Genomic DNA, 15,790 nt, shown 5'->3' on the forward strand with positions numbered 1-15,790 from the left:
ATGGATACTTGGCTTTGTTCTGAGGAATGCTATTAGTCATTATTATATGGGATTTGAACCTTTTATCTAATAATTATAGTATAGTCTGTATGTATGTATGTCACATCTGTACACATCTGTTCTTAGGTATGTTTAAAAAATATTGATTGTTTCAAATTATGAACTAAGTAACGTTATTAACGTTACTTAGTTCATAATAGTCGGTTATAGTTCTATATAAATATACTTTTTCTTACACATCTTACAAAAATCTATCCCAAATCTATTACAAAAGTAATTTATCTTAAAAAAAACTTCTAGGTGAAACCTCTGTTAGAAGTGACAAAACAAGAAGAGAAACTAACCCAAAAGGAGGACGAGCTCCGTCAAATAAGAGACCGATTGGACAATCAACTGAAGAGATGTCAAGAGTACGAAGCAAAGTACCAACAAGCAAGTGCTGAGAAAACTCAGCTGGCTGAACAATTGCAGGTAGTGTTGAGGGTCCCTTTTTCTCCCTATTTTATTTTTGGTAAAAAAATTTTTATAAATATGTTATATTCTCTGACACATTTGTTGGTAATGGAACATAATTTATATTATTTATAAAAATATCCACATTAACTTCTTATTTAAAGTCACAGTCTCTGTATACCTTCATAAAAATAATTTCAATTTTCTTTTATTATATTTTAATACTGTTTCGTCAAAAGGCGGAATTAGAACTCTGTGCCGAGGCAGAAGAGAGCCGAGCCCGGGCTGCAGCAAGGAAGCAAGAGTTGGAAGAGCTACTACACGACTTGGAAGGTAGAATAGAGGAAGAAGAAGAGAGATGCACCTCCTTACAGCAGGAGAAGAAAAGATTGCAGCTTAATATACAGGTACAGTGGGACTTTTATATAATTTTGATGTTATATTTTTTAACTAAATATAGCATTCTTATGTAGTACTTTCTATTTAATTAATGTACTGTAATTGAAATTAATTTAATTTTGATAAGTGAAGTTTATTTTAATATATTAAATTAAATATTACTTTAATAGTTAATTTTCGTTACTGCGTACGACTATACTACGACTACGACTAGCTATAAATGTAGATATAATATAAAATTGTTGTATGTTTTTGTAAATATAAACACAATATCTAAAAATATGATCTTCCAGGACTTGGAAGAACAATTGGAAGAAGAAGAAGCAGCACGACAGAAATTACAGCTTGAACGTGTCCAATGTGATTCCAAGCTCAAGAAGCTGGAGGAGGATCTAGCTCTCAGTGAAGATACTAACCAGAAAATGGTTAAGGAGAAAAAGGTAATAGACATACTGACTTTTAATGTGATGGTTATGTGTGCGATTCTAGTTTTCTAGAAAAAAAAATGTTTTCTTCGCTTTGGTAACTATACAAAGAGTGGGGTTGAACTCCGCTATTGTACACGTAATATCTCGAAAATTTGGCGGTACGCGGGGAAGAGTGTTTTAACACTAGGTTTCCTCTGTCTACGCTGTTATATGGAGGATAATGCGTGAAGTTAGCTGGTTGTGGCGCAGGGGTACAAAGTATGACTGTAAACGCGACAGGTTGTGGTTTTGATTCCCACTAGAGGAAATGAAATATTTAATATTTTCATTTCTTCGCTCTGGTGTCGCTACTCAACACGCAATGCGTTCCGAATTCAGTGTAAAATGGGGAACAGAGTGTCTTGACACTAGATTCCCTCTGCCTACCTTGCTATACAGTGTGACGCTAAAAAATAGATTGTTTAAAGACTTATAAATTGACTTATAAATTGTTTTATATTAATTTGTTTTTATGTTTATAGATCTTAGAAGAGCGTGCCAATGATTTATCACAAGCATTAGCAGAAGAAGAAGAGAAGGCTAAGCATTTGAGTAAATTGAAGGCCAAGCAAGAATCGGCCATCGCTGAATTGGAAGAGAAATTACTTAAGGTAAATATTTTGGGAATTTTAGTGTATGATTATATATACATGTCATAGATACGAATGTATTTGATAAAAAAGAATTTGGGTAATTTTAAAAAACAGAGAAAAACAATATATAGAAACAAAAGTATAAAAATATATTTAAAAAAATGATCTATAATGTACAATGCCTAGATTTATTACTTGCAATTTGTTTGTAACAGACACATGTATATTTTACATGGATTTTTTTTTGAACCCAGGACCACCAGTTACGACAAGAAGCCGACAGAGCTAAAAGGAAGTTGGAAACGGAATTACAAGACGTTAAAGAACAACTCTCCGAAAGAAAAGCTCAAGTGGAAGAATTGCAGATTGTTTTAAGTAAGTTTGTGTAATATATTTTTTATAATTGTATGTAATTTACATTATTATGGGTTCGATTCCTACTTGAGATAACAGATAAACATATTTGTTTATTTTTTATTGGTTTATTTATATAGAAATCATGATCATTATAGTTCTTATTATATATATTTTAAAAAATATATTGATGACGTTGTGGCGCAGTGGGACAGCCTCTGGCTGAAAACGCGATAATTGTAGATTTCCTAATTCAATGTCGACACTTAGTCAAAGTCGAATCAGTCGAGGAAATCAAAAAATAAACCTTTATTAATATTTATGCCTCCATTTTATGAAACAGCAAAACGCGAAGAAGAACTAGCATCAGCAATGACTCGAGTGGATGAAGAAAGTGCTGGTCGAGCTGCCGCTCAGAAAGCTGCAAGGGAAGCCGAAGCTGCTTTGGCAGAAGCTCACGAAGACCTGGAGGTCGAGAGGGCCGCTCGAACCAAGGCTGAAAAGCTGAGGAGGGATCTGAATGAAGAGTTGGAGGCTTTAAAGAGCGAGCTCCTGGACTCATTGGATACTACGGCTGGTATGGGTTTGATTGTTGTATTTTAATTGTGAACAAATTCAAATTTCACATTATTAGTAGGATAGGATAATTGCAATATCGGAGATCCCCAGGTTAGGTTTTACTTCTCAATTAGATATTCATATGTAGATAGATCGGTAGAGGAAGCGAGATCTTTAGATGTTCATAAGTAAAAAAATAATAAGTTAAAAAAAACGGGAAAAACACGCGTTTTTGAAAATATGTAGTAATTTAGTTTATTATTTATTTAAGAATAATGTAAAAAGAGAGGGGTGTTTTATAAATGACATTTGAAATTAAATTATATATTATACATACATCTTTATAATTTATATTTTGTTGTCTTGTTCTTCCATATTTCAACTAATTTATAATACACTCTGTATATGTAACATTTAATTACTGAATAAAGCATTTATATACTAATGCCAAATGATATTTTCTACCAGCCCAACAAGAATTAAGATCGAAACGCGAACAAGAAGTGGCAGTACTAAAACGTAGTCTAGAAGAAGAAGCCTCGTCCCACGAATCAGCGCTCGCAGACCAGAGGCACAAGCACTCCCAGGAGCTGCAACTTCTGAATGAACAGCATGATCAGCTCAAAAAGACTAAAGCTGGTAAGTCGACCTAGAGATAGTATTAAAGTCTTTGAGAAATGGTGATATTACTATATTTTTATTTATGACTCTGCAGACTGATTATTACTTCTAAAAATAGAGAGAGTATAAAATTATTTTAGAAAAAGGGATCCCGTCAGATTTACTGATATCACTGACTGTTTGTGTTAAAGTAGTGTCAGTTGATTGTAAGTAGTTAATATTTCGGGAGTGGTTATTTTTAGTTATGCTATACTTTAGCATTACTAAAAACGATATTAAGGTTAAATTAAGTAAAGCTTTGTAAATTAAATTTAGCCCTGTTAATTAAATTTTAGAACTTTATTAAATAGCATCTATTTTTCATGCAAAAATTACCAACATCTTATTAATTAATACTACATTAATCACTATCAAATTCATGATTTTAGATAAGTTCCCAGTTAAATAACATTTCTAGGTGCAATTGTCTTCCCATAATTTTTTTAAGATAACAACAAAAACAGGCATACAATAAAAACAAGCGATCTAAATTTAAAACTCATATAAATCCCATGTCATCTCAAAATGACAAAATGAAATTTTCAAAAATGTCAATTAACATATCTTTTGTGTGTCGTTTACCAGAAATTTTGTATGTAATTTTGTTTTTTCTATAAAAAAAATGGCCAATAAAGAGCGCAGACAGAAAAATGTGAAATTTGGCATGTCCAAAGATGATAATTTCGATGTGGAAAACCCGATTTTGCATGAGGAGGGTAACGCGTTTAATTCCACTAGGGATTATTGGCAACACATGTGCAATGGTACCACTCTGCCCGAGGGGAACAAAGATTTGAGTGATCATAATTGTTGTTAGTATGTTTGATTAGATTTTTATGTTTACGGGTATATTGTTTGTTATTATTTGTTAAGTTTAAAATATATTTATTTAAATTTTTTTTATTGGTATGTCTTTAATTTTTTATTTCGTTGGTTAAAGTATGGGGCACTGAAGTATAGAATTCCATTTTATGTCGCTCTCGTTTGAGTTTTGAGGAATTTCTTGCTTAAGCACTTATTTTTACTCTGAAAGGAATCATGCCTAATTTCATATTTCTACGCTTTGTATTAATAATAATAAGGAATGGTATAAAAGATAATAGTTGGTGCATCCGAAGTACTTTCAGTGTAATTGTCAGCTACAAGTTTTGCATTAAATTCAACTTCTAAGTCTAAAAAAGTCTGAAAAAGATTAATTAAATCAGGCAACATATTATTTGCATTTCAAATTATTAGTATTTCCTTATTTGACTTATTTGTAAAAAACGTTAATTTTATAATAATATACATCGTATTTTCGATGTTTAGTACAAAATATATAAATTATGTAAGATTTTTACTTCACGTTATATTACATTACGAACTAATACTTACCCAATTCTAAAAAAAACAGTGCTAGAAAAAGCGAAACAAGCGCTCGAAGCGGAAAATGCCGATCTGGCAACGGAACTGAAAGCGGCGAGTGCCGGCCGCGCGGAGGGCGAGCGACGCCGCAAGCAGGCCGAGGCGCAGCTGCAAGATATTGCTGCTAAACTGCAAGATGTTGAGAGGGCCAGGTACCATTTATATTAACTTTTAGTTTTTTTTAGCTTTACGCTGTTTCCTGTATATAGCAGAATAGCCAGAGGGAACCTAGTGTTAAGACGCTCCGTTTTCCACGCACCGCCGAATTTTCGTGATATTGCGTATTGAGTTGCGAAACTCAACGTTGAGCGTTAAGTATTAATTAATTAATTTCATAGCAAACAAGGAAGGGAGGCAAAACCTAGTGACTAGAATCTACCGTCATTTTGAATAATATAAAAAAAAATGTGGTCCCACCAGTCACTTGTTCCGATTTAGGCGGATAGGGGACAACGGGGTGTTTTCAGGCTGGGCTGCCAAATGCGGGATAAAGTGTAAAGCTGAGTTTCTTTATGATTTTAATAAATTCTAAATCAGTTTCGCGCTGTATTCCGCACACAGCAGGGAAGACAGAGGGAACCTAGTATTAAGATATTCCGTTCTCCACTTTCCGCTGAATTCTGGAAGCATTGCGTGTTGAGTGGCGAAACTCAACGCCGCGCTTTGCCTCGATATATAAATTTAAATAAATAATTCATTTCTTCGAGTGCAGATCGAACCCACAGTCGCCACTACAATGAACAAAAAATGATTGAACCATATAAAACGTGAACTTGTCCATTAAAACATAGGTCTTGGGCTTAGTCCTCGACTTCCAAAAACACCAAACCTAATACATTTATAATATTAATATTATAATTTCCAGATCGGAGCTAGCAGATAAATGCGTTCGCCTGCAAAGCGAAGCTGAACAAGCTCTGCAACAGCTGGAGGCGGCCGAGCTCAAAGCGTCGGCTGCAGCTAAACAAGCTGCTACAGCTGGATCCCAACATCAAGAACTACAGGTATATTATAGCTGTTTGGTCGAAATGTTTATATAAATTTGAATCTATATGCTATTTTTATTTATAAGCTATGTTACTATAAAGTTCAATTCAATTTCATTTAAATGTGTTTAGTAATGTTTGTGAAAAAAAATTGGAACGCACACTAACGTGCACATAACAAACAGGCGCTGTTAGAAGAAGAAACCAAACAGAAGCTGTCCCTCCAGACACGTCTTCGCAACGTGGAACAGCAGCTTGAGCAGGCGAGAGACCAGCTCGACGAGGAGGAAGAGGCCAAGAAGAATTTAGATAAACAGGTAAATAAACATTTAGTTGAATTTATAACCTCCCCCTTTTCAATGTCGGTTAAAAAGAGCTTTACTTATTGACGTTTAAGAGTATTAGATATATAACTAGATTAAAATGTTGCATACGCGGAATAAAGCGTAAAACTAAAAAAAAAAAGAAATCACGTATTATACTGAATACTATTGTTTATAATATTTTAATTATAAATTCAGGTGACAACCCTAACCCAGCAAGTGGCAGATGCTAAAAAGAAAGCAGAAGAAGAATCAGAAGCGGCTGCCATATTGGAGGAGCAGAGAAAGAAATTGGCTAAAGATATGGAAGCGTTACATTTACAACTCGATGAAATTAGACAGGCTAACGATAAATTGGACAAGAGTGAGTTGTTTTTTTTTATGTTGCATGTTAGGGATAAGGTTTATATTTAGGAATATCTGTGTAGTTTTATTTCATTGGCATGTTCAAATGTGTTATACTTTGTTAAATGTTACATGTATAATTATTTTGTAAATTACTGGCCAAATGGGTCCAAAAATAGTTTAAAATGATGTAAACTTTTGTTAGTAAAATTTCAGTTAACAATAATCATATATACTTTTAATAATATTATCATTGTAATTAATCAAAATATTCATTCATTCTATATTCTTTAATACATTTTTAGTAATAGAGAAAAAGAAAGGGAATATATTTTCTTTTAAATATTGTTTTTTTACCATTTATTTTAGGCAAGAAGAAGATTCAAGAAGAGTTGGAAGATACCAACATAGAGCTGAGCGCTCAACGCGCCAAGGTCCTCGAACTGGAGAAGAAACAGAAGAACTTTGATAAGGCAAGTTCTTTATATATTTCATCGTATTTAAAAGTGTTAAATTTAACTCTATTCCTATGTCTCAATCAATTTTTTTACACAATCATAGTTTAGTTGTGAATCCAGTCTCAATTTTTTACAAAAAATAAATCGTTACGGCATTAACGATTTATTTTTCCCACTTTTCTAAACAAAGTTTCTTGTATCCAGTTCCAATTTTAATTACACTAATTTTTATTATGAATCCTGCCTTAATTTTTTTAAACATTCGTATTTATTTGTTATTTCTTCAACATCAATAATAAGAACAAACTATTAGTATAATCTCTGTTTTTCCTTTATTTTAGGTGTTATCAGAAGAACGTGCCGTGGCTGAAAGGAATGCGGCGGAACGGGATGCTGCAGAGAGAGACGCTCGTGATAAAGAGACTAGAGTGTTATCACTCACCAGAGATTTGGATATTGCGGCTGAGAAAGTGGGTTATTTTTTTTTTTAAGATTTTATTTGTCCTCACGCTGTATCTTGCATATATGTGACATAGGCAGAAGAACCTAGTTTTAGGACACTGCGTGGAGGGTGGCGCAACTCGATGCTGCGGTTCGCCTTGGTACCAGAGCAAGGAAATAGAAATATTGAATTGTTCATTCCCTCCAGTGGGAATCGAACCCACAACCGTCGCGTTTACAGTTAGACGCTGTACTGCTGCTCTACTACATCTATTTGTTTATCTGTAATCATATGCAATATAATAGATTAACTTGAAGAATGCAACACAACTATTAATTTATTTATTTTGTTTTTTCATCAACATTTTTATTTCTTTCTTTAGTTTCACAGCTTGTTTCTTCTTTTTCATCTTAATAGTATTACTATTCAAATTCTTATAAATTTCACATTTTACCAACAGGTTGAAGAACTTGAACGTTCGAAACGTCTCCTCCAGTCCGAGCTGGACGAACTGGCCAACACTCAAGGCACAGCGGACAAAAACGTCCATGAGTTGGAGAAAGCCAAGCGAGCCCTGGAGTCACAGCTGGCTGAGCTCAAAGCGCAAAACGAGGAGATAGAAGATGACCTCCAGTTGACGGAAGACGCCAAGTTACGTTTGGAGGTTAACATGCAAGCGATGAGGGCGCAGTTTGAGAGAGATTTGCAGGTTTGTTTTGTGCTGTTAGAGGTTTTGTTTGGGGTAGGTTAGTTCAAATTTTGGAAGAAAACTCTCTTCACTTGCTAGATATATGAGAAAATCTTGTTTGTGGGCATGTATTAATGTATCTAACACACTATCAATGAATTTTAATGTTTCATCTCTTTGTTTGTGCATTCATGCACATTTCACGACAATCTCTGGAATGGCTTAACCGATTTAAATGCAGTTTTACCATTATATATTGACAACTTCTTTTAACATTTTACAATCACTAAAATAGTATTACAATCTTAATATCACTATTATATAACAATAATATCCCCAAACTCCAGGCTAAAGAAGAAGCCGGCGAGGAGAAACGTCGCGGTATCGTCAAACAACTGCGAGAGTTAGAAGGGGAGCTGGAAGAGGAGAGGAAGCAGCGCGCGGCCGCCGCGGCCACTCGTAAGAAACTGGAGGCCGATTTGAAGGATGCTGAACAGGCGTTGCATCTTGCGAATAAGGTATTTTAAATGATTATCTAGTATTCTAATATCATAAAGCTGTAGATTGTTTGGTTGTAGGCGCTAATCTCGGGAACTATTGTTAGATATATTACGTCACGATAGGCTATATCACGTCTCGTTATGAACGATAAAGGCGGAGTAATGTTGATAAATATTGAAAAAACGGGGCAAACTAGATGTTGTGTATTATTTATAGGTACAATACAATCAATGAATTGTGGTCGCTTTGAAATTAGATTAGGTGTTTAAAATAAAAGGGACATCGCTTGCTGAAAAAAAAATTGAAAATATTATCATCCTTCATCATCCTTTACTACAAGTTGACTAATATATTACTACTTTATATCTATATATTACGATATATAGAGCTGCATTAACATACGTGAATAATTTAAACATTTATTTTATTTTTTCACAGGTCAAAGAAGACGCAGTGAAACAAACAAAGAAATTGACAGCCCAACTCAAAGAAGCGGTCCGAGAGGCCGAAGAGGCCCGCTCCGGTCGCGAGGAGGCCTCCACCGTGGCTCGCGAGGCAGAGCGCCGCGTCAAGGCCCTGGAGGCCGAAGCCCTGCAGCACGCCGAGGAACTGGCGGCTGTGGATAGGGCGAGGAGGCACGCTGAAGCCGAGAGGGATGATAGGGATGACGAGCTGACTGCGACCGGTGCTAAGGTATAAAAGAAGAGATTTTTTTCTTCACGCTGAATCCCGCATATAGCGCACTGCTATATGCGTTAGGCAGAGGTAAGAGAGTTAGTGTTCAGTTAAACGAATGGTCATTTACCAATTTTCGTATTGAGTGGTGGAACTCAACGCTGCGCCGTGTTTTATTAGCAGAGAGAGGAATTCTAAATAATTATTTTTTTCCAGTGGGAATCGAAGCTACGACTGTCACGTTTGCAATGACACGGCAAAATGCCGCAATAGAATTTCTGTTAAAAAAAATATTTTATTAAAAGTATTGTCATAAAAAATATGTTTCAATTTAGATTTTTGTTTTCAATTTTTAGGTCACATTGCTAGTGGATGAGAAGAAACGTTTAGAAGCGAGAATAGCGGCCCTCGAGGAGGATCTCGATGAAGAACAGTCGAACAACGAAATACTTAATGATAGACTTAGAAAGGCACAGGTTGGTTGTTATTTTCATACATTTTGTGAGATAATTAGAGTTCGGTGCTCTCACCACTGAAAGTATAATTTTTAAAATAAACTAGCGGACTCAGACGGCTTCGCCCGCTTGAACTATACGAATATTTATTAAATATATTTACGAAATTTTTTTAGTTTTAGTTTAGGGGTGAATACTAATAAACCATGAAACACGTGTTCATTGAAATATTTTTGAATCAATGGTAATTTGAAGATTTTCCCATACAAACTTTCAACCCCTATTTAATCTTTTAGTAAACCCACTAAGAAGGGATTTTAATTTTTTTTTAAATCTCATCTTAATAGGTGTTCACATTATAAAAATAAATAATATTAAAATTTTTCTCTTATACATTATTTTATCTAAGTTATTCGCTATATTTGTTTTTGCTATTTAAACAAGGCTTACAACAAGATATAATTAATATTAAAAAAAAATTATAATGACATCTTAGTATAAATCTTTAATGGTAAGAATTAAGAAGTTACAAAATTATCAATTGGCTCATTTTCATTTTGTGACTGTGCAAAAAAATAGTGTATTTAATTTTTCTCATATAATTTCCAGAACCAAATCGACCAGCTCACAATGGAGCTCGGAACAGAGAAGTCCACCACACAGAAGCTGGAGAGCGGCAAGCTGGTGCTGGAGAGACAGAACAAGGAACTGAAGGCCAAGCTGGCTGAGCTGGAGACGGCTGGACGGGCTAAGACTAAGGTTGGTGTGGGTTTGAATATTTTATTAGGGTAGTTTGTTTTTCAATGACACTTTTTGTGTTTTTTGTTAAGTTTAGTCAGAATAAAAAATTGGTTGTTTAGAAAAGACAAAATAAATCAGCTTCACTTTGTATCCCGCATGTAGCAGGATATACAGCGTGATATAGATAGGCCTAGTGTTAAGTCACTCTACTCCCCACTTTCTGCCGAATTCTGGGGTGATTTCGTGGAAATGAAAAAAATATCTCTATTAATTATTACTAATTACTATCATGTGAATTTAAATGGGTTCGTCTGGGGGGCGCTGAAGAAGTATTTTGCCCGGGCGCGAGTTAAGCTCGCTGCTTCATACTTCTTATATATATTTTTTTTATTATACTATAAAAATAATTATTATGTTACCAGGGCGTCATAACCTCGCTAGAGCTGAAAGTCTCTAATCTAGAGGAACAATTAGAAGCCGAGTCCCGTGAGCGTCTCGCCCAGCAGAAAGCTTCTAGGAAACTCGACAAGAAAATGAAAGAACTGGCCCTCCAGTTGGACGAGGAACGTCGTCACGCTGATCAGTACAAGGAGCAGATTGAAAAGGTGAAGGAAGAGAGTTTTTTTTATTTGTATAATAATTCTCGCTATTTTTTTTATCTCTGTACAACAAATATACCGAGAATAATTCTCGTAGTAGCCGGAAAATTTGTTATTTGTTCTGTAGAAAACCGACAGCGACTAAGTTATAAATACCTAAATGGACTTAAAACTTTAATTAAACTTTTAAAATATTATATTATAATGTTTACTTTAATTCTCTAGATGAACGCTCGAGTGAAAGCTCTAAAACGCGCAGTGGACGAGGCCGAAGAAGAGGTCCAGCGTGAGAAAGTTGGGAAGCGCAAAGCTCAACGTGAACTGGAGGACTTACTGGAGACCCACGAGACCCTGGCCCGGGAGTGTTCCAACTTGCGTAATAAGCTTAGGTGAGTGAAAGAACTTAACCAGTTTCGTTTCACGCTGTATAGCAGGGTAGGGGGAGGAAACATTGTGAAGACACTTAGAGATTTTTATGTTGATTTGGAGTTCTGCTAAAATGGGCAAATGAAAAAATTTACAATATTAGTCCAAGTCTCAAATGAGGACCGAGCCCACAGCCATCGTATTTACAGTTGAATGCTGTCAAACTGGGTTTTGGCAGCTTTTATACACTGTAAAGTTGACTAATGTATTGTGACTACTCATATATATATTTTTTCTATAACTTTAGAAATATAGAAATAAAGATAAAGAAATATTTAGTTACTTTAAATTGGTAAACATAATTAAATTACATAAAATTTAAAGAAGTAGAACTTTGTGACATTTACATATTGGATTTATATGATGTTAGAAAATAAGGCATTTTTCTATATACAAAAATAAAATATATATTTTTTTCTATTTATATTATAGTCTTTATTTTAAATGTGTTTTCGTTTGTGAAAGGAATCTTCCTTTAAGTATCCATATATATGATAACTCTATTTTCTCCACTTTACACTAACTTGTGGTTGTCCAGGCCAACAGTATCTGATGATAGTGACTAACAATACACCAAGTGTCCCGAGAGAGGTAAAATTGGTTCGAATTCGTTGGGGTTGAGTCAAGTTGTCAAATGTCATCATGCTTTAGTGATATATGAGCTTTGAGTGATTTCTTTTTTATATTAAAATTTTGTGTTTTTTGTTTAACAGATAATCATATTATTGTTATTTTGTTAAAAAAATACAGGGCAACCTTAATTTTTTTTTTATTTAGTTTTTGTGTTTATGGAAATAAATCGGCATCTGCTATGTCTTGTAAAATGAATAAAATGTTACTGACATCAAATAAAATTTTCTATGTAAATTTTGTAATTATTTCTTTGTAAGAATTAATCGATAGTAATATTTTTATTTTATTATATATGTTAATGTCAATAGTTGACTATAATAGTAAAAAGAAAAATAACGTAATAATATGATTTAAATAACTAAAAGGCTTTTGTGTCGTCTCTTTTGGGTCTCATTTTCTATCTTTAAAAAATTACCAATTAATTAATTTTAAGTTTCAAATGAAAACCATCTTGAAATGATGCATGTTACCAAATTGGCTTGATTAAATGAAAAAAAAATAAACAATCATTAACGCGCATTATTTCATCCTTAGTATATAAATAAAAATTATTGATCATTAATAAACTATTCTCTCCACATTACAGGCGGCAAGGCGGTCCTATAGGTCTCTCCGGGGCAACGTCTCGCAGTAAACGATCGTCACTGGCGCCCGGCGGAGCGGCGTCCGGGGATGAGTCCTTCGATGACGGCACCGACGCCGCTAATTCGCTAGAGTGACGTCACTAGACGCGCAGCCGGTCTAATGATGTGAAGTGACGTGACGTTATACTGTCAAATGCCAATTTATTTTCATGACAATCATAGACATATCATAGTCGATAGATAGTCAATTTGATTGTTAATCGATTGTGATAGTCAAGTGATCGTCAAACTGATGATCAAGTGATAGTCAATTGCTAGTCAAGTGATAGTCGATTGATTGTCTAATGGTAGTCATGTTTGACAGATGACGTGACGCCATTGTGATTACGATTATAGTGTAGATCTTGTAACCCTTTTTTATATCTTTTTTCTATTTGTCGTTATACATTTTTTGTAATCTATTCCATATTTGTTATGAAATATTGTCAAGTGCCAATTTTTAGCTGTGTTTTTTTTTCTTTCTGATTAGATTTTTAATAGTAATCGATACTATAATCGTAATCGAATACATCCAGTGGCCTTCAATATGCTGCGTTATCAAGGGCTTTAGGTAAACGATTAACTTTGATATTTCGTCAATATTAAAGATATTAAAAATAATTATACAATATGTTATTCTAATATTCTGATGTTTTTTTAGGAAAAATCAAGTACAAGCAACAAAATTTTGTTTTGAACCTAATATCAAGTGAATCGTACATCTACTGCCTTACAATTTTGATGCGGACTTTTATGAAATATTATAATTTTATTTTGTCCATCTGTCCTGCATCTTTATATATATCAATCTAAATGTATGCGAAGTAGGAAGCCTCGTTCTGTATTTACCTTCGCCATTGCGCTAACTGTTATATTGTACATTCAACTATCGCGTATCAAGTTAATTTTCTACTGCATATACGATTGTATATACGTAATGAGGCCTTTAATGTCATTAATAATATTTTGTTTTTTATTTTTTGGATCTTTGCACCGAAATAATAATGAAAGTAATGAAAGTGAATAATAATTCAGAACTGACTGCGCTCATACAATTGGTGCTCATGTTTGATTGCATTTATTGTGATGTAAAATGATTGAAATGTGTTTTTTTTTATTCTAAAACATTTAATCTTTTTATATATATAGTCTGTAATTTGTCTACGTCTATGTTATTGTTTATTGTATATGGTTTTCAAATTACATCACGGTACAAAATTTCCGTTTGGTTTTGCTCCCCACCAGTATTAATTATTAATCAATTTAATAAATATCGAGACATTCCTGAAAAATTTTAACTTTTTTTTAAATGAAATGTTAAAAAAATATATTGGTGATAACTATATAGAGAGTATTATTTTTTTTTTATTTTGGCAAATTGTTTGTTATTTACTTACGTACATTCATACATTATATTCCAAAGCATTTTGTCGCTGAACTATTGAGACTGCCGCGGTTTTTTTTTTGTATCGGGGGTTCAAGACCCCTGACCCCCTAACCCCATCTTTACCCCCTATTTAGGGTACATCAAATGTAAATATCAGTGAGGTGCCACTGAACGCTTAGTTGCCATAAAGATTTTAATCCTAGTTTAAGTAATGTTAGTTCAGGCTTCGCTATGTATCACACTTACTGGTCTTGGCTCGGCGATGTACTTACCGGATTTGGAAGCGGTTTTCTTTTTTTTTTAATAGTTGGTCTTTTTTTTATTCATTAGACTGTGTTTTAGGTAAACACGTAAACGATCATTTGTATTCGACATTTTTTTTAATCAGTCGGCTTTAGTAATGTACGCGCTAGCCGATATTCTATTCTATTCTATTCTATTCTAGAAGTAATAACTAAGGACTAGTAATAAATTGTGGCCTTGGGTTTCGTACGTCTAACGTGGAAGTGTGGCTTCTATACATTTTATACTATCTTACTTACTACCAATATTTTTTACCCCGAGTCTTGTTATTTGTAATGACCTCTTTTTTTTATGAATAATAATATAAAATTAAATGTAAGTATACCATTGATACATATTTTACATAAATATTATATTTAATTATTAACAATATTGATGATTGTAAAATTGGCCATAGGTTGTAACGAGTTGTCGGTTGGTATGCCAATTAAACAATTTTTCATGATTTTTAATATTGAGTGTTTTATTTTGGTGCTTTTGTTCCCTTTTATAATAATCCTTGCAGAATAATTATGACTATTTTTTCTGTTTTTTATTTGTTTACATTAAAAAATATAATAAAGGTGATACTTTTTATTATATAACAGAATAAATTTTACATTTTTAAATATAAGTTATTAAAAAAAAAAATACATTTAAAAATATAAAAAAAAACTTCTGAGGCGGGACAAGGGTCCAGCCATCGGTGGCTAGAGCTCCAGAAAGAGGAACCTCCTCGCAATACGCGCCGTCTCAAGTAAAACTGCCTTCTGCATTCGGTTCTTGATCCAACAGCTAAACGATAGCCTCTTAAGATGTTGGTCGAGGCTTGTCGCTATTAAACCGTTAACCGAGACCACTATCGGCACAATGACCGTCGCACTGACATCCCACATGGCGGTAATCTCATGGGCTAGGTCCAAATATTTAGATAGTTTTTCTAATAACGGTTATTATTAGAGATCAATCAAAGAGTAAATTGTAATAATAGTCATAATGGCGCAGGGACTCAAGCGTCTGACTGCAAACGCGACAGATTGTGTGTTCGATTCCCACTCCAGGAAATGCAGTATTTATTTATTTTTTATTTTCTGCGTCCTGGTTTCGAGGCAAATATATTTATTTAAATATACTCAAGATCTTGAAAGTGTTGATTACCATATTATAAATAAACATATGTAACATATTTATACACAAAATGTGAATAAACTTCATCAGAGCGAAGTGCTCTTGTAATGATGCAAAGCGCGTTGCCGAGTCCCGCTACTGGACATGCAATACTTCCAGAATCCGACGGAATGTGAGGAACGAAAGTGTTGTAATGAGAACCGAGTATAT

The 15,790-nt window shown here is 33.9% G+C and overlaps 1 protein-coding gene across 2 annotated transcripts in view; it reads left to right on the top strand.

Annotated features, from left to right (window-relative positions):
• zip (myosin heavy chain 10) overlaps positions 1 to 14,927 on the top strand; it is a 69,294-nt gene extending 54,367 nt beyond the window's left edge. For both annotated transcript variants that reach the window (XM_085198694.1, XM_085198695.1), the window contains 21 exons: positions 301 to 471; positions 693 to 860; positions 1,146 to 1,292; positions 1,802 to 1,930; positions 2,167 to 2,287; positions 2,610 to 2,843; positions 3,293 to 3,463; positions 4,878 to 5,040; positions 5,754 to 5,892; positions 6,060 to 6,191; positions 6,396 to 6,561; positions 6,912 to 7,015; positions 7,342 to 7,470; positions 7,903 to 8,151; positions 8,478 to 8,648; positions 9,070 to 9,324; positions 9,663 to 9,782; positions 10,371 to 10,520; positions 10,925 to 11,107; positions 11,327 to 11,490; positions 12,747 to 14,927. In XM_085198694.1, coding sequence (XP_085054820.1) covers positions 301 to 471; positions 693 to 860; positions 1,146 to 1,292; positions 1,802 to 1,930; positions 2,167 to 2,287; positions 2,610 to 2,843; positions 3,293 to 3,463; positions 4,878 to 5,040; positions 5,754 to 5,892; positions 6,060 to 6,191; positions 6,396 to 6,561; positions 6,912 to 7,015; positions 7,342 to 7,470; positions 7,903 to 8,151; positions 8,478 to 8,648; positions 9,070 to 9,324; positions 9,663 to 9,782; positions 10,371 to 10,520; positions 10,925 to 11,107; positions 11,327 to 11,490; positions 12,747 to 12,879 — 3,399 coding nt within the window. In that variant the 3' untranslated portion in view covers positions 12,880 to 14,927. The remainder of the gene's footprint in view (positions 1 to 300; positions 472 to 692; positions 861 to 1,145; positions 1,293 to 1,801; positions 1,931 to 2,166; positions 2,288 to 2,609; positions 2,844 to 3,292; positions 3,464 to 4,877; positions 5,041 to 5,753; positions 5,893 to 6,059; positions 6,192 to 6,395; positions 6,562 to 6,911; positions 7,016 to 7,341; positions 7,471 to 7,902; positions 8,152 to 8,477; positions 8,649 to 9,069; positions 9,325 to 9,662; positions 9,783 to 10,370; positions 10,521 to 10,924; positions 11,108 to 11,326; positions 11,491 to 12,746) is intronic.
• Positions 14,928 to 15,790: the final 863 nt, after the last annotated feature.

This window comes from Heliconius melpomene, chromosome 15, assembly GCF_056956725.1.
Source record: "Heliconius melpomene rosina isolate 202511_hmr_F chromosome 15, ASM5695672v1, whole genome shotgun sequence".
NCBI classification, from domain to species: Eukaryota; Metazoa; Arthropoda; class Insecta; order Lepidoptera; family Nymphalidae; genus Heliconius; species Heliconius melpomene.